We start from the raw sequence: 26,491 nt of genomic DNA, 5'->3' as shown, positions 1-26,491 counted from the left end.
GGAGATCATGAAAAATATCTTGATGGGGAGCTGTACTGGGCTCCTAAGGGGAAGGGTGGAAGCCCATGCACTTTAACAGCTGACCTGGGTAAAGCTCTGGAAAATCTGGGCCTCTGCAGGGAGATGTACTAGATGACTTGGTAGAGCAGCTGCCATTAAAAAGTCAACATTTCCCAGCACTTATTACCAGGGGCGGCTCTAGGTATTTTGCCACCCCAAGCACGGCAGGCAGGCTGCCTTCGGTGGCTTGCCTGCGGAGGGTCCGCTGGGAGGTCTGCTGAAGCCGCGAGACCAGTGGACTCTCCGCAGGCATGCCGCCGAGGGCAACCTGCCTACCGCCCTCACGGCGTCTGCAGAGCGCCCCCCGCAGCTTGCCGCTCCAAGCACACACTTGGCATGCTGTGGCCTGGAGCCGCCCCTGCTTATTACTGCACAGAGTATCTGAAATGCCGCAGTTACTTCCTTACACTTAGAAGAAAGAACCTTGCTAAACACTGAATGGTGACCACAGCAAGTTTTTTCTGTCTCTGACCTCTGTGGATCATGGGCAGCCCTAAGTTATGGGCCCACATCCACAGCAGGTGTCAATCAGTGTAGTTCCATGCCAATTGACATCAAGTGAGGATCTAGCCCATGATTGATTCAGAAGCTGCAGGAAACCTACCAAGGACATTGAAGGGGCCCTGGAAGGGTGCAGCAAAGCATTGTGTTAGCGAAAGGAGGAAAAACAATGGGCTCTGATTTCACAATAAGCAACACTGGTGGGTGAGGATTGGCTTGTGGCAAAGATGTGTCATCAGAATCCTACATTTTAAATCCCTAGTTTTTTTTATTGTTATTGCTGAACAGTTCACAATCCACGTTGTCCCAAGCCCGTCTTCTCACTCTCGTCCTGGAGTGGCTGGACAGAAAAACCACTCAAGGACCAGACTTAGAGGTAGCGAAGGGATGAGCCATTAGATTATTCAACATGCACCAAGCCAGGGCTTTAAACCAAAAAAGATTCCAAAGTCTCCTTGTGGACAACAAAGAAACCATAAAAACCACGCTAACACGCAACTTTAAAAATAACCATCTTCCTCATCAGAAAGCACCAGATGAACTGCTGCCCCCAAACTCCTTCCGCAACCCCTCGAGTGAATAAAAGCCTTTGTCCATTCTCTTGGTTTGGGGCTGGAGAAGAGCAAGGAGACCGGAGTAAATCTCCTTGTAGAAAAATCCATGTGCACTCACCCAGTCCATCTGGCTCTGTAAAAGCCTCTTCAGTTTTTTAAATTAGTTATTGGCATGAAAGGAAAAACAGAAAGAGGGAGCGTGGAGGAGGGGAGAGGGAAGAGAGAGAAAAGGGGGGAAGGAGCTCATTTAACTTGTCCATTTTTATATTTATTTTACTGTTGTTTGTAATAGAAACCACAATCCCTGCTGCAAATGGGTCAGACTTAAAAACAACCCACTGTGCATTAAGAATCCGACAAGACATCTCCCAAGGACAGAGGCCAGTCTGGGTTTCTTGTTCTTCCAGCAGCAGTGCTGGGGACTGGTTCCCAGCCACATTTTGCCAAGTGAACCTTTCTACGTGGCTAAGAGCCACTGGCGTAAACAAGCAAAGCTGCAGTGGAGTTTTCCCCTGCTTGAAATCATTGGTGGAAATTGCACCTTGTGCTGTCTACACTAGGGGCTTGCACCAGTGTCAGTATGGTAGTGCTTGAAATCAGAGCACAATAGATAAGGCTTAAATTGTAGCCCATTTCCCTTGTAACCAAATGGCTTCTCCTTCCCCATCCTTGGCAGCCAGCTATTGATTTTCATTCCTTCCCTTTGATAATCCTTGGCAGGTACATAAAACTGCATATTAACTCTAAACTTTTGGCATCATTTGCCAACAAGCGAAGGCCCGGGAGCCCCACTAAAACGGTGACAGGAAGATGGCAGAGTGGCACTGCAGTGGATGGGCCCAGCTCCGGTTAAAGAAGGAAGGGGGTCGTTTCTGAGATGTGTCCAGAGAAGTTTTAAGGTTCTTTCAACTTTTCTAGTACAACTTGCAACTTGCCACCTTCAGATCCTGTGAGCTACGGCATTATTTCTAGATTGGGTTAGGGGCCGAAAGCAGAACCTTGCTAATGCACATGACAAGACTGGCTGACCCACAGTGTATCAACACAACAAAAAAGAAAAGATAACAGCAGAACATTTTGTGTCTAAAGATCCCAGGCACTCCATAGTGGTGGCCTGGATGATTAGCCACATTTTACAGATGGGGAAACTGAGGTATGGAGCAGCAATGGATGATTTAGTTGGGGTTGGTCCTGCTTTGAGCAGGGGCTGGGACTAGATGACCTCCTGAGGTCCCTTCCAATCCTGGTATTCTATGATTCTATGAATGTGACTTGCCCATGGTCATGTAGAGCCAGAGTGTAGCCCACATCTCCTGCTTGCCATTCCAAAGCTTTAACTGCAAATCTGTGCGCACTCTTGCAATCAAAAATACTGGATCAAGACAGAGAGGGCCAGATTCTCAGCAGGTGTAAATCGGCATAGCGGCATTGACTTCTACCAAATGAGGCTGATTTACACCTGTTCAGGATCTGCTCTTGGGCGGAGATTGCCCAGAATGACGTTAAAGTCATTAATCATTTTAAAGCTTTCAGCGCTGGTTTCTTTGCACCCTTCTTCCAATAGGCAGCTGACTCAGGAGTGCAAGGATGGTGTTGTGATTACAGTAGCGGTCAGAAAACTCAGTTTAATTCCCCCCTCTCTCTTCCTGTGTGACCTTGGCCCAATTACTTAGTCTCCCTTTGTTTCAGTTCCCCATCTACAAAATGGGGATAAGATACTTCTCTACCTCATGGGGTGGGTTGTGAGGATTAATACCTTATAAGCCCCTTCAGTGCTATTGGGAAGGGGGCCGAATAAGGTTAATAAATAGTTCCTCCATTGTATGGCACAAGGGGTGAGAGAGATTCAGCACAACAGCCAGTCATGCAGGTTTTGCTGTGGAAAACAGCTCACTCGTGCTCTCTCTCAAGCAGTGCAAGTTTCCACCTCTCTCAAAAAACAAAACAATCAAATCTGCCAACGTTTTTTTTTTTCTTCACAAAAAGTTGTGCAATGTGAATGAACCACAGCAACACGGCCAGCTTCTAGTCCCAGACTCTAAAGCTGAACGTGTTTAAAACAAAATGGAAAAGGCAGAGCCAGGGAACCCATCCAGAGACTCGGGTTTCTGCAAAAACAATATTGTTCCCAGGATCTGACGCCCAGTGGCTCGAAGAGATTCTACAGAACTCTGGCCAGACGGTTAGTTATGCAGAGAGTCGTTATCTGTCGTAAAGTGGCTCAATTTTCACACTCAAATGCTCCAAGCTACAGAGTTTCAATTTAAAAATATGAGATCAGGTCCTCTTCTGGTGTAAATCAGCAACTGACTTCAGCTAAGCTAGGCCAGTTTACGCCTGCTGAAGTAAATTACGCCTGCCCTAGGTCTGTTTTAGACTTAAAAGGCCCATTTGAACAGCGGCCCTGTGACAAACGTGTATTCAATACAAAATGGAATTAAAGAGCACAAAATAAATCATAGATGTTTTCAAGAAATGTCATTCTGCAGTTGTCTGGTTTATATCCAGAAATTCCCCAGAATGAATGCAGACTCTATTAGAGGCAAGGTACAGGATATTAATAACACTTTGCACTTTCATAGCACCTTTCAACTGAGGATCTAACAGCTTTGCAAACGTTCACGCTCGCAACATGCCTTGGAAGGAGGTAAGGCATCGTTAGTGTCATTTTATGTATTCACATTTGTAAATGCACCTCTCCAGGTGCTATTATATGGGAGGGTAAACAGAGGCACTAGGTGACATGACTTACCCAAAGTCACACAGTGGTAGAATCAGAATCCTGAATTTGGTTCTCAGCCCTCTGCTCCAGCCTTTCACCCTAACTGCCTCCCCAAGGACCTCCTCCTAACTGAAGTGAAAGCCAGTAGTACACAGGACTTGGTAGGATAGGGCCCCTGATGGAATTCCTGGTTCTCTGCTAGGTTACTCCAGATGTGAAGACCAATGATTTCCATGGAGCTATGCTGATGTAAAAGTGAAATAACAGAGTGGTGAATCAAGCCCTTAAGGCCCACAATAAGCAGTGGGAAAGCCTGGCTCATCCTCCAGTTGAAGTCAAGGAGGGCAGGCTCAGGCCCCAAGTCTGCTGCCCTGCTGAGCCAGGGAGGTGAGCTCTGGTAGTGATTTCTAGGAGGAGAGCACAGTTGAAGCAGGACTTAGTGCCCACTTCCTCTGACCCTTCTCTCCACCCAGATCTCAGAGCTTCAGATCCTGCGCACGCTGAAGTCAACAACAAATTTCCAACTGGCTTCATTGGTGCAAGGTCATGCCCTTAGCGCCCAACAGAGTTATCCTGTGCAGAGCTTCTGGCAGACGGGTGGGTTCGCAGATGTTCCTTTCCCTCCTCAGAGGAAAAAAATCCCTGATCAAATGTTAACAGCTTGGGATCCTCTGCTGTACTCCCACCAGCCCCTGAAGTCTGCCCACCAGCTGAGAGAACATGCTATCAGGAAGGCCCTGTTCAGGATATTAGAGATTGTACAATAAATCCCCCAGAAAATAAAGGACAGCTTTGCAAAGGAAAAAGTGATGTTTTTCAAATCTGAAAGGCTGAGGGTGCCGTGGCAGGCCAGCGTTCCCACGAAACAATGGACCTCATAGTCCCTTGGCTTCCCTAGCTGCTCAGTGAGTGCTGACAGCTCCTGTATCCCGCTGCCTCCTTAGGAGCTTACTCCATCAAACCAGAGTCGGGGGAGCAGACTTGCTAGTCAGTGTCGCCCCCACAAACACTCGGGGGGAAGCATGGGCAGCGGGCCTCTTTCTGCAAGGCCTTTTGATTTTGCTGGATGCAGCACTCGTTGGGTCACATGTGCAGTGGCTTGTGATAACGGTCTCATCTTTCTAGGGCATCTTCCCTCCAGCTCGAGGTCAGGTTTTTAAAGGGATTTAGGTGCCTAAGATGCAGATAGGTGCCAGGTTTTTTTTTTCAAGGGCGCCTAGGTGCCTAACTCCCAGTGAAATTCACAGGAGAGAGACGCAGAGACACTCTAGAAAATATCTGTCCATGTGTCTTCTTGGGAACGCAGCAGCACAGCACTCTGGGGCCGTAATGATTCAGCAGAGGAGAGCGCCACTTACCAGTTCATGACCCCACCTGCGGCAGGACCAGAGTTCTCCCAGCCAAGCACAGCCCAACCGCTCTATTCTGGACCAGAGATGCTAGGCAAGAAGCCTCATTGTGAAATGATGGGTCTGAACCGTGACCCTCTGATGCCAAATGAGTCAGCAGTGTCAGGACTGGATTAATGTATGGGTCAGTGGGGCTCTGCCCCGGGTGCCCAAGTGGTTCGGGGTCCTGGGATTTCATAGTATTGTTTAATGCTGCGGCCTCCAAACAGCTAATCCCATTCCCATCATGCCTCCCTTGCTAACCCTCCCTTGCTGTGCACGGAGCATTCAGAGGAGATTAAAGGAACAACCCCAGGAGGCACCGGAACATTTCCCACCATCCTGCACATGTGGACCTTTCTGTGAGGGTTGAGAGTGCTCCCAGGAGGCACTCAGCACCTTGCAGGAACAAGCTGCTTTGCACAACCTTGCAGTCTGCTTCTTGGTGGGTTAGCACAGCCAGGCTAAGTCCCGGGAATCATGGCACACGCATGAGCCCAGTTAAACAGCAGAACCACATCCCATTTATCACTGGCAGCAGCTAGCTTCTGAGACAGGGCTCCTTCCCACTCAGCATGTTCCCAAGGAGCACCCGCTTAGCATGTAATCACAGAAGCACCAAAGGGCCCCAATGTACCAGGTTCTGTACAAACACCTAGAAACAGACAATCCCGGCCCCAAAATCTTGCACTTTAAACAGACCAGCTAGACAAAGGCTAGAAGCAGAAACAGAGGTAAAGTCACTTGGGCACGGTCAGAATCAAGACTAGAGTACAAATCTCCTGAGTCCTAGTCCATTGGCCTAGCCACTAGACCACACTGCCTCCATTACCAGCCCTGTCTATTGGTGGCCTTTGGCTTAGTCTATCCTATTTATACAGCTACAGCTACAGCATAACAACGCCTCATTCTTACACAGTACTTTTCATCTGTGGAGTTTTATAAAGCAGGCCAGTGAAATTATCCCCATTTTATAGATGGAGAAACTGAGGCACCTAAGGCACTAGGAATCCAGCATTCCCTCTACACTCTCATTCAATCTGCCTGCAGAGCAGACCAATGGGGTGGATCTTGCACATCTGATTTCCAATAGGATCCTGGAGAACCTAGGCCCAGCCCGTACCCAGCCTCACAAACCCTTCAGATGCAAATCAATGGAAGGAGAAGAGGGCTGAGAACTTGAAACAGCCTGTGGGATTCTTCGTGTGGAACATGCACTGTTTTTTGCAGTGGGTCCTTTGGCCTCAGTAGGAAGACAGCTCCTGGCTGGGTGGCTGGAATTTAGATTATTGGCTGTAAATGGAAAAGCAAGGCCAGCCATCCTTTGTGGGATGCAGGCTTGTGATTCATCTGAATGACCACGGGAAGAAGCTGAAAAAGAGAGCAGAAAGCACAAGACCTCACTGCTTCATTCCTAATGAGAGAGGGATGGCTGGGGCTGGCATGATTCTGGTACCTGGGAGCAGGGGGTGCACATGGGAGCAAATTAAAACTGGAGTTGCAGGGAACTGCAGGCCAAGCCCTGGAGTTCCCAGTCCCAAAAGTCTGTGTTTATACCCAGGGCATGTGTGTATTTTTTTGCCACCTTTTTGAAAGAGGAATCGTAGACAGTAGGTTTCTGGAGTGGTGGGGGAAACCAAAGGCACCTCAAGCCCCACTCTGAAATGTCAGATGCACCATTTTACATGATGGCAGTAAATGTAACTGGTTGTGGACTCTGCCCAACCACTGCATGTCCCTAAGGCTGCGTGCCACATGCTCTCAACCCAAAAAACCTGTGCTGCCAACTGTTAAAGTAGCACCATGCTGAGCTCCCCTTAGACTCACATGCTTAGATCATGCTTGTGGGCGAGGGCATGGAGAGCTTCTAGTCTACAGGTGAGGTTATCCCCATGAAATCCCAACATTCCCTTTGATCCATTCTACCAATACTTGGGAGCAATCCAGCCCTTAGCAGAGAGGTATGCATTCCTGCCTCCTCACTTCCTCACCATCCCAGTACTGGTGCAAGAGCCTTCTCCTCCGCAGTGCCCAGTGTCTTGAACACCCTCCTACTGTTGCTCCAGCTCATTTGCAATCTCTGCTCAAAACATGCCCTTGATCCCCACCTACTCCCCTTTATTCCTCTCCTTTGCTACTCTGCAGCTGAATTAAAGAGAGCTGTGTATTCAAAAGAGTTCAGCATGCTGAGCGCACATTGACTGGTGAGCTCATGCGCATATCTGGCCTTTATTTAAGTGCCTAGATGGGAGCCACGTGGGCGTCCCAATTGTGGGTGCTGAAACTTTAAAAATCTGGCACTTAGTATCTGTAACACTTTGTATTATTCTGTATTATTTAATGGTGTTATATTTTTCAGTAACTCATCACTACACTATGACTTTCTGTGAAACATTTTATTTCTAGTAATGCCTGTCCCTAAACACCTGCACACCTTACATTTAAATTAACAGTGCCTTATAATGGCATTATCATCATCATCAACAACAACAGTAACAATAAATACTTCGCGCGTATGCTATACCAAACCCACATTCTCTGTCACTATCCCGCCCAGGCTACTCAGAACTCTTCCCTGTGGAAAAAGGGACAGAACTCAGAGTTCCCTGCTTCAAAAGCACAGCCCCTTACCACTTGTTCTAAAGGTGAATCCCCAAGTAGTATAGGGGCTCAGGCACACAGTTGAGTATTTCTGATTCTATCCAGTAGGGGCAGCAGCTAGTTCACTAAAAAAATTATTCTATAATCTGTCTATTTTAGGTACTTGCTTGGCCCCATTATCATAGTTTCTGAGCAACTGACTATCTTTTAACATATTTATCCTCACAGCACCCCATAAGTGCTAGTATTCCCATTGTACAGATGAGGAATTGAGGCACAGAGCAGCTTTCCCAAGGACGCACAGGACGCAGATCTGCTGAATCCAAGGCTTCCACCCTAACCACTGGGCCATCCTGCCTCTCTCCTTAGCATCTCAGTACAACTAGGGGAGACTGATCAAGCCATCGGACCTCTACCCCTTTTTACTTCTCCACATAGGCACCAATGATACTGCCAAGAATGACCTTGAGCGGGTCACTGCAGACTACTTGGCTCTGGGAAGAAGGATAAAGGAGTTTGAGGCGCAAGTTGTGTTCTCATCCATCCTTCCTGTTGAAGGAAGAGGCCCAGGTAGGGACCATCGAATTGTGGAAGTAAATGCATGTTTACGCAGGTGGTGTTGGAGACAGGGCTTTGGATTCCTCGACCCATGGGATGTTGTTCCAGGAAGAAGGATTGCTAGGAAGAGATGGGATCCACTTAATGAAGAGAGGGAAGAGCATCTTTGCAGGCAGGCTGGCTAACCTAGTGAGGAGAGCTTTAAACTAAGTTTGCCGGGGGATGGTGACCTAAGCCCAGAGGGAAGTGGGGAAGTGGGATACCAGGAGGAAACACAAGGAGTTGAGTGCAACAGGGGAGGCCTCCTGATACATACTGAGAAAGTAAGGCATTTGGCTAGTTATCTTAGGTGCCTGTACACGAACGCAAGAAACTTTGGAAATAAGCAGGAAGAATCGGAAGTCCTGGCACAGTCAAGGAATATGATGTGATTGGAATAACAGAGACTTGGTGGGGTAACGCACATGGCTAGAGCACTGTCATGGATGGGCGATAACTGTTCAGGAAGGACAAGTGGGAGAGAAAAGGTGGAGGAGTTGTACTGTATGTAAGAGAGCAGTATGATTGCTCAGAGCTCCAGTATGAAACTGGAGAAAAGCCTGTTGAGAGTCTTTGAGTTAAGTTTAGAGGTAAGAGCAACAAGGGTGATGTCATGGTGGGTGTTTGCTATAGACCACCTGACCAGGAGGATGAGGTAGATGAGGCTTTCTTCGGACTACTAACAGAAGTTTCCAGATCACGGGCCCTGGTTCTCATGGGGGACTTCAAACACCCTGAGATCTGCTGGGAGAGCAATACAGCAGTGCACAGACAGTCCAGGAAGTTTTTGGAGAGTGTTGGGGACAACTTCCTGGTGCAAGTGCTGGAGGAAACAACTAGGGGCTGTGCTCCTTTTGACCCGCTGCTCACAAACAGGGAAGAATTGATAGGGGAAGTAGAACTGGGTGGCAACCTGGACAGCAGTGACCATGAGATAGTAGAGTTCAGGATCCTGACAAAAGGAAGAAAGGAGAGCAGCAGAATACTGACCCTGGACTTCAGAAAAGCAGACTTTGACTCCCTCAGGGAACTGATGGGCAGGATCCCTTGGGAGGCTAATATGAGAGGGAAAGGAGTTCAGGAGAGTTGGCTGTATTTTAAAGAAGTTTTATTGAGGGCACAGGAACAAACCATCCCGATGTGCAGAAAGAATAGCAAATATGGAAGGCGACCAGCTTGGCTTAACAGAGAAATCTTCGGTGAGCGTAAACACAAAAAGGAAGCTTACAAGAAGTGGAAACTTGAACAGATGACTAGGGAGGAGTATAAAAATATTGCTCAAGCATGCAGAGGTGTAATCAGGAAGGCCAAAGCACAATTTGGAATTACAGCTAGCAAGAGATGTGAAAGGTTACAAGAAGGGTTTCTACAGGTATGTTAGCAACAAGGTGGTAGTCAGGGAAAGTGTGGGACCCTTACTGAATGGGGGAGGCAACCTAGGGACAGATGATGTGGAAAAAGTACTTAATGCTTTTTTTGCCTTGATCTTCACAGAGGAGGTCAAATCACAGACTGCTGCACTGGGCAGTACAGTATAGGAAGGGGGTGAGCAGCCCTCAGTGGTAAAAGAACAGGTTAAGGCCTATTTAGAAAAGCTGGACATGCACAAGTCCATGGGTCCGGATCTAATGAATCTGAGGGTGCTGAGGGAGTTGGCTGATGTGATTGCAGAGCCATTGGCCATTATCTTTGAAAACTCATGGCAATCGGGAGAAGTCCCAGATGACTGGAAAAAGGCAAATATAGCACCCATCTTTTAAAAAGGGAAGAAGGAGAATCCGGGGAACTACCAACTGGTCAGCCTCAACTCAGTCTGTGGGAGAATCATGGAGCAGGTCCTCAAGGAATCCATTTTGAAGCATTTGGAAGACAGGAAGGTGATCAGGAACAGTCAACATGCCTGACTGACTTTGTGGATATGGGGAAAGTGGTGGACGTGATATATCTTGACTTTAGCAAAGCTTTTGATATGGTCTCCCACAGTATTCTTGCCAGCAAGTTAAAGAAGTATGGATTGGATGAATGGACTAGAAGGTGGATAGAAAGCTGGCTAGATTGTCGGGCTCAAAGGGTAGTGATCAATGGCTCCATGTCTAGTTGACAGCCAGTATTATGTGGAGTGCCCAAGGGGTTGGTCCTGAGGCCGGTTTTGTTCAACATCTTCATTAATGATCTGGATGATGGGATGGATTGCACCCTCAGCAAGTTCACAGATGACTCTAAGCTGGGGGGAGAGGTAGATAAGCTGGAGGGTAGGGATAGGGGCCAGAGTGACCTAGACAAATTGGAGGATTGGGCCAAAAGAAATCTGATGAGGTTCAACAAGGACAAGTACAGAGTCCTGCCCTTAGGATGGAAGAATCCCATGCACTGCTACTGGCTAAATGGCAGTTCTGCAGAAAAGAACCTGGAATTACAGTGGATGAGAAGCTGGATATGAGTCAACAGTGTGCCCTTGTTGCCAAGAAGGCTAATGGCATATTGGGCTGCATTAGTAGGAGCATTGCCACCAGATTGAGGTAAGTGATTATTCCCCTCTATTCAGCACTGGTGAGGCCACATCTGAAGTATTACATACAGTTTTGGGCCTCCCACTACAGAAAGGATGTGGACAAATTGGAGAGAGTCCAGCAGAGGGCAACGAAAATGATTAGGGGGCTGGGGCACATGACTTATGAGGAGAGGCTGCGGGAACTGGGCTTATTTAGTCTGCAAAAGAGAAGAGTAAGGGGGGATTTGATGCAGCCTTCAACTACCTGAAGGGGGAATCCAGGGAAGATGGAGCTAGGCTGTTCTCAGTGGTGGCAGAACAAGAAGCAATGGTGTCAAGTTGCATTATGGAAGGTCTAGGTTACATATTAGGAAAAACTATTTCACTAGGAGGGTGATGAAGCACTAGAATGGGTTGGTTACCTAGGGAGGTGGTGGAATCTCCATCCTTAGAGGTTTTTAAGGCCCAGTTTGACAAAGTGCTGGCTGGGATGATTTAGTTGGGAATGGTTCTGCTTTGATGGGGGGTTGGACTAGATGACCTCCTGAGGTCTCTTCCAACCCTAATCTTCTATGATTCTATGAGTGGGTGAGGCTAGTAGGGATGTACATACGGATCTTCAGGTAAGAGCCAGCATTCTGTCGATGGTGACCCAGACCAAACTTTGGGTGTTCACAATCTGGATCCTAATCCAGATCTAGTTCTGGATTTGAACATTGTAGCTGAAGCCTATTTCCAGTTTCTGGAACCAGCCAGAATGAGGAAGCAGGAGATGCCTGGAACGAAAACACAGTTCAACACCTTCAGCAAGGTTCTGTTCAGGTTCTGGCAATGGGCAAATGCTTAGGGGCAGTTCTGATTTCTTCTGAATTGGTCAGTCCTTTGTATTCCTCTCTGATCTCCTCCCTTGCAGAAACTGATTCCGCTGGAGGTGACATGTAACTAAAACCTCTCTCAGCTAGAAAACTTTGATCCTGGGTTTCACTCTCTTCTTCAGAGCAACGGCCCTGCCTGCAGGAATCAGAATTGCTCTGTATTTTTGGGGGCCATAGGCGACAGCCCCCATTGTGAGAGCTTGCCTAGAAAAACGTCCCAGAGTCTTGGAGCAGTGGAACTTCTTGATTCCTGTCTGGATTCGCCGCCACCCTACACACAGCTTATGATGACACATTACAAAGAAAAGGAGCAAGCACCAAGAAATGTTTTACTTGTTGCTTGGATCTTGGCCAAAGAACCCTCAGTGCACAGAGCAGAGTGGAAGCCAAAATATATATCAAGACGATCTCTCCCAAACTCAGGTTTGTAAGACAAACTGCCTTTGTGAGTTTGTATGTACACACAAGACATATAGACGTGTGTGTGCACACAAACACCCACACAACCATATACATATCTAGTACAGACACACAGACCAGCACTCATGTGCACACACTCGTACAAGTGTATGCACAGACACACACAGTAGTAAACAGATATGCTCCCCCAAACACACACACTCACAAATGCAAAGAAACACACAGAGAAAGAGAGACACCCACAAATATTTATTCTGCAAAGACATGCACAAACACCCCCACAGAGAAAGTAGACAGACACTCACATAAGAGAAAAGGAAGGAGGACACTGGCAACAAAACACACACACACACACACTACTGTTGCTGCTGCTGTTTTTACAGCATTTGCCCATTCACTTCATTATCAAGAAACAAATTTACTCTTGTCTTGGGAAACAGCCTGAGTGATTCCAAGAGCTTTTGGGGGGAGTGACCGCATCCCAGAAAATGTATAACCCACACACACATGTGCGATAACATAGCACACAGCGCACCCAAAGCAAAAAAAATAATAGCTCTTTTTGCTGGGAGAAAAGGAAGGATAATGGTTACTTAGAAAGTGCTCCAGACAAGCTGTCAGGTTGAATTCAGAGAACTGGAGTCTAGCTCTGGGACAGCGCTGGCTCAGAGTGATCCCCTGTGAGTTGGGTTTCCTGCCTGCTACGGTTTACAGACAACGATTCTTTGTTTCAAGTATTTTTGGTGAAAAAACACACGGCTGCCTCCGAAGAGGGTCAGGGAGAAAGGAGACAAAACACTAACTCTGGAATTTCAAAGGAAAACAATTTTTTAAAAAAGAAAAGAAACCAAGAGAGCTAGCTACCGTCTCTCCTGGATTCCTAAATCCCCATTTGGCCACAGAATCATCATCATAATAAGCACACACACACACACACACGCGCGCACACACACACACACCACCACCACCACCAAAAACAACAACAAAACCCAGCCACCAACCCTCCTCTTTTCCTGTGCAATGGAACTAAAAAATGGATTACAAGTATTTCATCAGGAGGAGAACAAACTGCATCAACAAAAATCATCACACTCAGAGACAATTAAAGGGCGCAGAACTCTCTCTGTGCATTCTCTGACATGGGTAAAAGTTGGAGTGGTCCAAAAACCTTCCACACAAACAAGGAGTGTTACCAACATAAAAGACCAAAAAACAAAAAAGAACCTCTGGTTGCGTGAGCTGGCTAATATTTTTCACATGAAAACCTTTTCTTAGTCAAAAAATGGCTTTGTTTATGAACACAAAAATTAGCAGAGAATTTTCAGGTTTTTTTTTAATTTAGCAATTTTTTTATGAACACTGAAAATAAAAAAGCTATTTTTCCAGTGTCTCCTGTTTTTATTTTTCCTTTTATTCCTCTCCACCCTGCTTTCTGGCTGCAAAACTGAAAAAAAGAAAAAAACCTGAAATTTTGAAAAACTTCACACCAAAAATTTTTCAAAATTAAGTTCTTTTAGAAAATTGAAAAATGAAAATGTTTTCAAAATATCTGTACATTTGGGGGATTTTCAGCTCTTTTTGCTGGAGGAAAAGGAAGGATACTGGTTACTTGGATGGATGGATTTAGGAGCCTTACTTTAGGCACCCAGATCTGCAAATGTTGGCCATCATTAGAACTCAATTATATTGCAGTAGGTTGGGGATAAGGAAAGAAGGGAGAATGAAGCTGGCATGGGGCAGAGAGTGAGAGAGAAGGGGAAAGATCTCCTGATTTTTAAAACACACACACAATACGCATCACAATCCACCACACCCTGCAAACACACAAACAGGGCCCTTCCACCCAAACCTTCACATCCACAGCTCTCTACAAGCAAACCAACACATAACTGTTGATGGAGGAGTGGGCACAGTTTAAAGTTTCTGGTGATATGCAGTGGGGTTCAGGGTAGGACATATAAACCCTGGCAGAAATCTGGGGGGCACGTGCCCCCCATGTCCTCCTACGCATCACCTCTGTACTCCACAAACACCCACTCTAATTCCTATGAGCAAAACTTAACACATATGAGCGAAACTTAACACACATGTGCACCACCATGCACGAGACACACACTACTTACGAGCACACACACGGAATCTTGCACATCCACACAAAATGCTTCTGCACATTTGGTAAGAAAGGGCTCAGTCCTGCCAGGGGCTGAGCACTCTGTCCCTGTGCAGCACAGTTCTTAGGCTCACCTGTATATTTAAGCACAGACCCATTGGCCTCGGGGGGAATATGTGCTTTGCTGGATCAGGGCCAGATGCTGGGCACTTTGCAGGGCTAAGCCCTTAGGGATTAAATCATACTTATATATGCATAAACTTTGCATTTCCCTGCAGAACCCTATTTGAATGGTACAGTATTGTAAGGAGTGAGTTACTGTGCTACCAAGTCATTTCAAGTCGCCATGGATGTGTACAGTTAATGCGCGCCCAGATTCTTCTCGTGTGTCTCAGATATCTACACGATCCTACCCAGCGCTCCAGACAGTCAAGTCATGGAAAAAGAAACAGACTTCCCCTCTACTGAAAAGCACTAGATAGGCCCAAACCATTCCATTTAGCAAGGAGAGTAAACCTCATTTCATTTACCAGAAAATTGTTCTGCAGCCAAAAAAGCCTGATGATTCTCATTAGAGCAATTTCTTTCTCAAAGGCAGCTGAAGACAATTTGTACCGATGATGCTAAATACTGCACATCTGAGCATTTACGAGGTTCAGGAGCAAAGAAACGCAATGTTCAGAGTCCTTTAGACCCTAAGGGTATATCTACGCAGCAGCTGGGCAGACAGACACGTGTTAGTTCTGCTGGAGCTAGTGAGCTATAAATAACAGTGGCTGAGGCTAGATGCACAAGTGTGTACCCAGTGGGTCAGGCAGGTTTGTACTCAGGTAGCTAGCCCGGGTTGTTGCCCATACCACTGTGGCAACACTGTTATTTTTAGCATGCTAGCCTGTGCAGAGTTAACAGTGTCTGTCTACCCACAGCTGCGTGTAAGCATAGCCTAAATAATCAGAGTAGAAAATGAATATGCCATGAGCACCTGCCTTCCACATTTACAGTACAGTACAAAGTTGAGCGATGTGAAACTCCGATTTTGAAAGGCACTTATGCATGTACTTAACTTTAAGCACGTGCTTAAACACATACTTAAGTGCTTTCTAGGAGAGGGATCTAAGGCAGAGGACACCTGCAACCAGTCCATTTAGCCTGATGGAAAATTGATTATTTTGTTTGCTAGTTAATGGCTAAAGCCCTTCTTCAAAGGGTTTGGTTTAGTGATAGGTAGCCCTTAAAAGGGATGCCCAGACCATCAATAGGCCAATGGTCCCAGACACACGATATAAGGATTGAATATATTTTGTATTATATTGTGTAAGAATATGCATCAGATATGTGTTTTGCATTTGACCTTGAATAAATAGATCCTTTGCATTATCCAGGTGAGTTCCTAGACAGCACACAAAGAAATATATAGTGGGGTTAGCCAAAGAAGCTAACAGGGTCTTTTCTGTCTCTGACTCTTCTATGATGCTATGACAGACATAGAAGCAGTGTGGTCCAGTGAAGCAAGTAATGGGCTGGGATACAGGTAATCTTGGTTCCATCCCAAGCTCTCTGCACCACCCTGTGTGTGTGTGTGTTGCTTCATCTCTCTCTGTACTTCTGTTTCCCTTTCTGGCTACCGCCCATTGTCTGTCTTGCTTATTGGGGTCTCTTATTACGTGTCTGTACTGCACCTAGCAAAATGGGGCCCTGATATTAGGTGGGGGTCTCTAGGCACTATGGAATACAAACAGCTATAATAATGATTGGAAGAAAGGAAGCAAGGACAGACAGAGAAAGTGGAGGCAGATGTGTCCACTGATTGCTCATTCGACAACATGAGGACGTTACCCAATGAAAACCAATGCAGCCTTCAGGATTTATCATTCCATCCTAGCTTTTGAACAAATAAATACATTCTTAATTTAATAATCACAAAGAAACAACATTAAAGCCCACAACTGGACCCCGGTTCAGATTTTGTAAAAACCAGATTTACAAAGAACTAAGGCCAGTCAACATTCTTCTGTGATGATGATTATTTATTACTTAAATTCAGTAGGAACAAAGCCAAATAATCATTCCCCTGCAAGGTCTCTATCCAAATCATTGCGGCCTTGTGCTGCAAAGTGAAAGTGACTAGAAGAAACTGACTAAGTCTGTTTCATTTTCAAAGAGAAGAGAAAGACAGAAAATAAATGAACAGCTTAAATGGTAGAGCATAACTTACATTTTAAAACAATTCCTTCATATTTAATCATTTGAGATGTTAAACAGAGAAGGAAAAATACACTTTCATGAAAAAAAATTTATGGTTTTTAACCTGAGCATTTCTCAGCCAAAGGAAGTGTTGACTTGATATCTAGTATCTCGGCATTTTAAAAAGTGAGCTAAAAAGAAGCAAGCGAGGCCTAGTATTTGAGAACCAGCCTGAGGCATGGGCAACTTGGGCTCAATTCTGATCTCTGCCACAGATTTCTTGTGTGACCCTGGGCCAATTACTTAACCTCTTGGTGCCCCAGGTCCCCATCTGTACAATGTAGACATCATAATTCCCAGAGTCTTGACTTCTCTGTTTAGATTGCAAACTCTTTGGGAATGCGACTGTTTCATATTATGAGACAGCACAGCACCAATGCAATGGGGCCCAAAGCTCAGCTGAGGCCTCTTGGTACAGTTGTAATACAGCAATAAAAGTAGTGTAAGGTACTAACACTGCTAATATCTACGGCTTTGCTGCCACATTTTCCTACTAAACAAGAATGTTTTTATCTTCCTTGGTACTCTCTGAAAGAGCCACACAACTAACAGGGGAACCGAACTATGGTGAAACTGACAATACTAGAAGCTCTGTCAAATGCACTTAAGGAACAAACTGGGGGTGGAAAAATGGAAACCCCCACCCTTCATTTTTTCCTCTAATATCCTTCCTTTTCTGTGATCTTAAGTGTGACTTGCAATGACAGCAGGCAAAAAAGAAGTCAGCGAGAAGTGTGATTTTTACATGGAGGGTCTCCTTTTAACCAACATGCCCAAATCCCCGCTCTCTTGCTTTTATTTTTAGCAACACCACCTGGCCTCAGACAGAAAGAACACCACCCTGGATGTGTGTGTGTCTGTTTGTGTTTATGGGGGGGGATACTGGGCAAGTGGGTGCTTATGTGTTTTCTTATTCAAACAGGAGCTAGCCAAGCTTTTATTATTTTTAAATAGATGACTGTCAGAGTAGAAAGAGAATGGGAGAAAGGCCCGGTTGGCTTTGTCTCTGTAATGTGCCGTGTTTTATCAACTGACGACTGGCTCATACAGAGACAGCAAAGAGGAGGGGGCACCAGGGAATAGGCAGCTCAAGTGGGCGGCTATATTTGGGACAAAAGCAGCACCTGTAATCAGCACCATTAATCCACCTCTCTCTGAAACCAGGGACCAGGGCAGATGTTTGAGGTTAAATGCACGGTGGTGCACTCGGAAAAAGGCCTGTGCTGAAGTGCTGGCTCAGAGAGCATAGCTAGTCAAATGGAGCTGCTTCAGATATCACATGCAGCCACTCTTTAAATTCGTGATCTTGGGCTACACCCACCTGACGAGTTAGGGGTGTGATCCCCCTGCTTGCGTACACATGTGCTAGCTCTCAGCGAGTTTGTGCGAGTATAAATAGCCATGTAGCCACGGTAGCATGGGTAGCAGCACACCTCTAGTGGTCAGGGCAGAGGACTGGAAGTCAGGACACCGTTATTAGCACTTACAGTAGGAGAAAAGGAGACAGGACTCCTGGGTTCTATTTCTGGGCCATGGGAAGAAGTGTCACATGGTTACCAAGTATGGGACAGGGAGCTAGGATTCCTGGGTTCTGCTTCCAGTTCGGACAGTAGCTCACTGTGAGACCTTGAGAAAGTCACTTGACCTCTCTGTGCATCAGTTCCCCCATGTGGACACGGGTAATATACATAATTAAATATGAATTTCCAATACCAGTGTTGTCACCTCTTGTGAGTTGTCCAATATTTGTTTCTTTTTTAATTAAGCCCCAGCTCTTGGAGTCAAGTGACACAATGAGAATCTCTTCTTTCATTTTTTAAAAAACCCTACATTTCTAGCCCTTAGAGTTGCAGAGAACATCTTGAAAACATAATTAGGTTGTAACCTAAAGGCTCGAAAACTAGAAGGCAAATAAAAAGGATCCAAAATATATTATTTGTTAACTCTTATAGTTTTTAAGCCCCATTTCAAGATTTTTGTATGCTTAGGCTTGGCAATACTACAATAGTCTGCAGCATGGTACTAGCTAGAGAAGTAGGATGGACCAATAATCAGGTCATTTGCTTGGGAGAGAGGAAACCCTCTGTACTTGGTCCTGCCTCCTACTATGCCCAGGAGCAAATCAATTAGCCTGAGCTTCCCCTCTATACCATGGAGATAACGGCACTGCCCTAGCTCACAGGGACATGAAGCTATAAATATATTGAAGACAGAGAGGTGTGTGGATACCCCAGTAATAGGGGACAGATAAGTACCTTACAAAGAAGGTAACTTGCCCTGGATTCTAATCCTGTCCCTGCTGCGTGAGCTTGGACTTTCCTCCTTTCTCTTGTCTATTTTAATTGTAAGCTCCTTGACTATATGTCTGTACAGCACCTAGCACAACGCAGCCCCAAATCTGGCCGGGGCGTCAACAACCTACCATAGCACAAATAATTAATAATGTGACTACCCTGAGTCCTCCAGTCTCCCCCAGATGCTCTTTCGTCCAGACATGTCTATTTATTAGCTCAAATCACGGGATTCTTCTGAAGCGAAACGCGCTGTTCTTGCTGCATGCGCCAGGGCTTTGAAACATGTTGTGCTTGTTTTTGTGTAGGTGGAGGAGGTTAGGTCTGTAAACACTGGGTGAAGCTAGGATTTAGACCGAGTGTTTTCTAGGAGAAATAGAATTGCATAATGTAGGATATAGGAGCTGTATGAGGGATTGTGAGCTGGGGGGTGGGTGTCACACCTCTGTGAAGTGGATTTACAGCAAAATGTGAATCTTACACTGAACCACTGCAGAATACAGAGTAGAATAACGCAAAGTCCCACTAAGCCGTACTGGGGAAAAGCAGCTGGTAAGTTTCCCCTACAGCTATAGCGAACTCAACATAGGATCTGGGATCAGAACTGCAAACGCAGCCACCCCCTGCTGCAGGCTTCCCGTAGGTCTAGACGGTTATTCAGCTAGCAGCAATCTCCCCTGGGTGGCTGCATGCCTCCATAGAGGGTTAACATGCAGCCACTGGGGGAGGCTGTGTGGCAACATATCTCTTGAGGGTGCATCTTGGGACATCTGTGAGTCATGGAGGCTGAAAGCCTGAACTGTCTAACTGCAAGGAGGCAAACCTCGGTGCCCTGGAAGGATTCATAGGGGAATCTGGGCCCAGAGCCTCTCTGTCCTGTGCAGGGAAATGCACATAAGCAACCAGTTCATTTAGATCTTCTCTGTTCTGAGCTGAATCCTTTTTTGGATTTAAAAGAGGGAGAGGAGGGAAGAGATGGCGAGCTGGAGAAAGAGGAAGGGGAAGAGTGTGGGAGAGAGAGAAAAGAAAAGGGGAGGGAGAGAAAAAAATAGACTGACCTTCTTTGGCCGCGAGTCGTGAGGAGGGCTCTGTGTGGGCTGGAGTGTTGTAGACCAGCAATGAGCTACCTGGAAGGCAAACAAAGGGGGTTACAGTAGTATTTTCAGGAGGGCAGAGGAGAGCCAAGGGGTGGGAAGATGTCATCACCCACAACTAGGGGCCAGATTTTCCAAGAGCTCACTATGTCTGTTGCACGTGGGGCGCTGAGCTCTCCTGAACCCCTTGCCAGAAACATCACAGTAGGGGCTGCTGCACGCTGAACTTGGCTGAGGATCCGACCCGATGTCTCAATGGGAGGTGAGTTCTCTGGGAAATCTGGCCCAGCCTGTGGGCACTGAGCCTTGAAAATCTGGCCGTGAACGCTTGTGCAAAATCTATTCCTTAGAAAGCGCCTGAATCACCATCCACAGCGAATTGTCTGGTCCCTTATCAACTCTGGTTTGGGACTGTATCTAGTGGGTGGAGCAGGAGGCTGCTAGGCAGGGCTTCCTGATGCTGGGGTATGTCTATAATGTGGATTTTGCTGTAGTTCTGTTGGCATGACCCCTTCGTGTAGAGTAGACAGAGAGGGTGGGGCTCCATGGGTGTAAAAATCTCGCCTCCCTGAGTGACGGGAGTGACAGACAGAAGCATTCTTCCCTCCATATAGCTTTGGCTCCCCAGGGGGTAGATTTTTTATAGTCCTGAGCAATGTGGCTATGTCGACCTGACCTGAAGTGTAGACCAGGCCTTAACATGTGACCTGGGATAAGTCACCCCTCTCTGTAAACTAGAGAGAGTGTCTAGGCATGGCTCAGTAGCAGCATCTCTCTGGTGTTGCTGTTACGGGACCTGGCTGGAGCTGGCAGGCAACAATAACGGGTGGAAAAGTGAATGGGCAGTTTGGCAACCTCACTAACGGGTCAGGATTTCAGTCCCTTCCGTCTCAGCTGAAGGTTCAGCCACTTCTTTATTTTACCTGCACTGTTCCACCCATCCCTGCTTCGCACTTCCTACAGCACCTACTGTGCCTGGATCTCGAAGTATTTCGCATGCATCTGTCAGTTAACACTCTCAGTGCCGCTGTGCACAGCAGTGGTGTTCTAGGCATTCTGCAGATGGCAAAAGGAAGGCATGGAGAGTCTAAGCCCAGGTCTACACTGGGGGCGGGGGGAATCGATCTAAGTTACGCAACTTCAGCTACATGAATAACGTACCTGAGGTTGACCTACTTAGATCTACTTACCGCAGTGTCTTCACTACGGTGAGTCGACAGCTGACGCTCTCCCGTCAACTCTGTCTGCACCTCTCGCTGGGCTGGAGTACAGGAGTCAACGGGAGGGCGCTCGGGGATTAATTTATCGTGTCTAGACTAGATGCGATAAATCAATCCCCGCTGGATTCTCTAAGCTGCCTGCTGATCTGGCCGGTAGTGAAGACATACCCTAAGTAATCTGCCCAAGGTCACAAAGCAAGTCAGTGTCAAGTGGTGTCCTGAATGCCTGTTCCATGTCCTGCTCTTGACTCCCACTTCCCTCCAGTAGAAACATAAAAAACACAGCCCTGAAACTGATGCCCCTGCAAATGTGACATTGGCTTACAGTGTGGGAGGTGGTGTTGCAAAATATTAGGGTTCTAGCCCCAGCTTTGCCAGAGGCATGCAGGATGAAATTGGCTAAGTCACTTTGCTTCATTGCTCTATGCCTCAGTTTCCCCATCCACTGATTAAAAAGTGTTATCTAAGCGTTAGGTATTATTAGAGAAATGGTTGTACAGCACTTAGGCCAACAGCACCTCTAGAAGCTACTGTAACACAAATGGTCATAAAGGAGGAGGCGGGAGCTCTTATTTTATCCAAACCAGATTGTCCCCATCTCTGGCTGTGAAACATTTCCTGTTTCACACATTGAGACTGGAGATGGACATGAGCTGTGAAGGTGGGGTCTGAACACTTCCAGGGTGCACATCCAGATTTTTGGATTGACAGCTACAACCATCAGGTCTAGGTCCCAGTGTTTCAAGGGGTTTGGATCTGGGTTTTTGGTGCAGATCCCAGGTCTTTTGCTCAGTCCCTTCTCTAAGCAAATGTATTTGAGATAGACGTGCATGAAGTACCACGGTAAAGAACACGTCACAGAGGGAAGGATTTATGCTTTAAGTCGGCTACATGTGTGGGCTCCCTGGGAGGGATCGGCCCTCTTCCCCATCCAGTGCTTCATTTCTAATGAAAGAGGTGCTGAAGCTCAAGCAATTTTTTTACATTCATACTGATGTGGCAAGCCCAGAGGTGCCAGGGCTAATGAACTGCCACACCTAGAGGTGCCGGGACTCAGCCCGGCTAGTCTGGCACAAATTAAGCACTGATCCCATCCCCCGTGAACTCCTATGGACGCAGTGGGAGCTCTTGAAAGCAGGCGTGTAATATGCATTTCACGCTCGTCTCGTTACAGGTATTTACCCTGCATGTGCTTCTGGGGTCACTTTTCAATGCAACTCTCTGAAGGAGCCTCCACTCAGGAGGGTATGCATGTGTGAGGGGCGACATTCTTAATGGGACTGGGACCTCTCTCACTGAGGGCTGATGACGTGACCTAATGCAGGGAGCAATCCTGCCCTGTTGCGGATAGACCATCTGTGCCCATGGCGACCTTCTCCACTGCTCATGAATGATTTGAACCCCCTTAATCTGGGAGACCTGGTCCTATGTATTTAGAACATGGCTGTACCTGGAGTGTACCTGGCAAACATTTTGGCAGGGGTCTGGGATCGGTGTGCACCTCTCTAGCATTGACTGAGCAGGGTCTAAATACTGAGCCCTGCACAAGCAGCGTCTACCTCCCTCCTACTCACACCAGCCAGACCCTTACCAGCATTACCCCCCCTGGCATTTGTCGGAGTCTTGCCTTCCTGCTAGGTTGGATGTAGGCTCCAAACACCAGTAGCACCAGCGACGCTGGCCCAGATGAGCACTGCATTCCCGGCACCGCAAACACAAACCAAACTCTAGCCTTGTGCAAGCCAGCGTCTGAATACAGTTTGGAGGTGTTGAAAGGCAGCCTTGGGTAGCTATAAAACATAGTCCCCTCCATCCTGAGCTGATGCTTGATGCTACCGGATGAAGCATAACACAGTGGAACTTTTAAAGAGTGGTGGATAGACAATTTGGCAAGTTGGAATGAGGAGGGGGAAAGGGAAAGGAAGCAGCTTGATACAGGGCGTCTCCTATGTGGTGTCCAGACGCCACAATGGAGTGTGTAGTATATATACCAAGAGAAATTAGACCCATGTCCTCTTGCTGCTGTTGAAAGCATGCAATTGCTTTGGCCACTTTTTTCATATTCATATGAGTTGGTTTGTGGTTCAAGTATTTGTTTCATAACACTCAGGAGGGACCGGCCCGACATCTCCACCCCTCTTTCATTTGCAAGCTTATTTGAACTAGGTCCTGACTGCAAAACACCACACGGCTTGCCTTAGCCAGACAGGGAAGTGCTGGCCGATTCAGAAACACAGCTTTCTATGACTAAACAGACTGCAAATGCCTGGTCGAGCAGACTGGCGGAGCAGAGGAGGTGGGCGGGGAGGGAATAGAACTGAGTGAGCTTGTAAGAGCAACCTGCAGTTACTTGATGCTCAAAAATGCAGGCTGAACTGCTGGAAGGGAAGGAACCTCCCCCAGTTTAATTGCTAAAAGTTCTCACCTTTGCCCAATGGTCTGAGGTTTCTGGTGGGAATGCCACAAAAAAGAAAATGTGGTTCCTATTAGAGGCTTAAATGAAGGAGGAAGAAAGAGCGAACAAGCCAGTGACACAGAGATCTGGACAGAGAGAGGCAGATGGAGAGAGAAAGGGCCTGCCCCCGCAGCCCTGACTTTATTCATCCTTGAGCAAACCTCACACTGTGACCGAGAGCTCCGTTTTCACCCCTGTCAGCACCTATCCTAGTCAACAGGAGTTTGGGCAGAATTGCTACTGTGTAAAGACATCAGGGTTTGCCCCCTAGACAGAGTCTTAGCAATGAAGGCTTAGAGTATTACAGCGGTTGTCTGCAAATGCTCCATTGTGCAGGAGGAACTGTACAGCATTTGGTGTATGTGGGAGGGGTGGCCTTACAGCTGTATTCTTTTAATAAGAGGAGATGGAGAGAGTGTGAGACAGAGAGATTTTTATCCACAAATCCATCCCTGCTTAAAGGGCAGAAAATTCTGCTGAGTCGTAGCCACAGGAGCAGCCTGGCTCAAAAACGACTGAACCTGAAATGACTTTGCATCCCCCCACCCAAGAGTGGGTTGTACCCATTCCCCTAATGATGCAACCCCCTGATTTTCTGAAGGTTCTGGGTATCTTCAGATCGCTTGGGAGGATCAGGGTTCCACTGTCTTTGGAGCCAGAGTTTTGTTTGGCCTCAATATGGGGTCAAAACCACAAACTTCTCCTCTGCTACTACCCCTAAATACAGTCTGCTTGTTGTTGTTTTTTCCAGCCTCTTTTCTTTTGCACACACCACACATGACCTGCCCCCAGTGACTGCAGAAGGAAAGGATGGGAGGCGACCGTCCGTTTGAAGTTCATCCCAAACATAGCACAAAGACATCCAAATCTTGCTTCCCACAGCTGGCTGGCTGCATACTGAGGCTTCACCAGGCAGACTGTGTTTGAGAAAGATACCAGCACAGTGGTCAGTCCAGGCTGGAGACTGAAGAGGGGAGAATGGCGAGTAGGAAAGGGTTGGGGATGGTGATAGGTTTGGCCTAAACTTTATCTTTCCAGTCAAGAGGGTGCAAGGCAAGCTTAAGGAAAGAGTATCTCTATGGGGGAATGAATGGTGTATGCCCTGGGAAAAGCAGTGAAAGTTTGGGTAGGCTCAGACAAATAGGGATAGACGAACCAGTTCCAGGTTTAGCAGTGGCTCATTTCTGCTGGGATCATTGGGGCTGGGGGGAGGAGGGCAGAGGCAGGATGGTCCAGTGGTTAGGGCACAACCTAGGCCTAGGTTCAATTTCCTGCTTCACCACAAGTTTCAGAGTAGCAGCCGTGTTAGTCTGTATCCACAAAAAGAACAGAAGTACTTGTGGCACCTTAGAGACTAACAAATTTATTTGAGCATAAGCTTTCATGGGCTACAGCCCACTTCTTCAGATGCTTCACCACAGACTTCCTGTGTGGCCTTGGGCAAGTCACTTAGTTTCTCTGTGCTTCGGTGTCCTATCTGTAAAATGAGGATAATAGAACTGCCCTGCCTCACAAGAGTGTTCTGAGGATAAATGCAGTAAAGATTGTGAGGGGTCAGATACTACAGTGATGGGAGCCATGTAAATATGATAGATAGATAACCCCCTTCACCCACAAATGGGGGATATACTTTAGCCTATAGACTTCCAACTCCTCAGGAGTCTCCTGTACTTTGTTGCCACCATGTGTCCTCTGCCCTCCCTCCCAGTAATGCAGCCAGATGTCTCTGAAACAAACAAGGCCACAAAAGGAAAATAAAAGACCATCTCCCCATGGCACTGAGCTCAGACACTCAGCACTAACATCCGCTGGAAATCAGTCTGGAAAAACAATAAACTCCCTTCGAAGGCGTTACTCCACCAGGGAGTTACCCAGCAATCCAGAAACCAGACTGTCATTAGGCAGACATAGGAACAGCTGTGTGGAAAGGAATTCTCTTCAGCAGGCTGCCTGACCTACGCTCACACAGGAGCTTGCTTTAAGGTCAACGCTTGCATGGCTTTGGCAGAGCAGCCCAACTAAGGCTAAAGAAGCCAATGGGTCTGAACTGGGTAAAATGTAGGAGGGCAAAAACCAGAGATGGACTGGAGTCTTGGGGCTAGAGTCTGCTCTCCGTTATAGCAGTGTAAATCTGGAATTACTGACTACTCTTTCTCCAATGGAGTCACTCAGCTTTGCACTGGTTTAATTGGGATGAGCTCATCTAATCTATTCTTCCGCTGGGACATTATATTTTATGATTGTTATTCATTTGTATTATGGTTAGCACCTTAAAGGCTGCAGCAGAGGTCATGGCCCAATTGTGGGAGGCACTGTAAAAACATCTAATGAGAGACAGATAGCCCCAACATGACTGCCATTTAAACAGACAAGACAGACCAAAGAAGGCAGAAAGGTCTTATCTCCATTTTAGAGATGGGGAAACTGAGGCCCAGAGCGATGAAGTGATTTGCCTAGTACTAAATGGGAAATTTAGTCATAGAGGTAGGAGTTGAGCATTTGGTTTTGTCCCGAACAGAATGAAAACAAATATTTTTTTAAATTACCTTTGAAGCAGAATTTCCTAAAAATGTCAGTCTCAAAAAATGTTTGTTTTGGAATTCTGAAACGTTGTCTGGAATTTTAGTGTATGTGGGCTTTTTTCCCCATGTTTATATTATTTTCACACTCTTGCATAGCATGCCTGTAATAGGAGGGCATCACATGGCTCAGTCCATTACAGAAATAGGTGCTAACTGTGCAGCTCAAAGAGGAATCCAACTCTTCCCTAGTTTGGAGTGTTCGGGTCTGGGGCTAGATATCTGGGGGTTTCATAATACACATCACTAAGGCTATCATGTCATAATAGAATAGTTAGAATAGCCTATT

General features: G+C 46.7%; 1 protein-coding gene across 3 annotated transcripts in view; it reads right to left on the bottom strand.

The window, feature by feature from the left end:
* FLI1 (Fli-1 proto-oncogene, ETS transcription factor) overlaps positions 1–26,491 on the bottom strand; it is a 115,320-nt gene that overhangs the window by 7,744 nt on the left and 81,085 nt on the right. For all 3 annotated transcript variants that reach the window (XM_050921672.1, XM_050921673.1, XM_050921674.1), the window contains one exon: positions 19,913–19,981. In XM_050921672.1, the coding sequence (XP_050777629.1) occupies positions 19,913–19,981 (69 nt within the window). The remainder of the gene's footprint in view (positions 1–19,912; positions 19,982–26,491) is intronic.

This window comes from Gopherus flavomarginatus, chromosome 13 (assembly GCF_025201925.1).
Source record: "Gopherus flavomarginatus isolate rGopFla2 chromosome 13, rGopFla2.mat.asm, whole genome shotgun sequence".
NCBI classification, from domain to species: domain Eukaryota; kingdom Metazoa; phylum Chordata; order Testudines; family Testudinidae; genus Gopherus; species Gopherus flavomarginatus.
The sequence above is the reverse complement of the archived record's forward strand: the minus strand, read 5'-3'. Positions and strand labels throughout refer to the sequence as shown.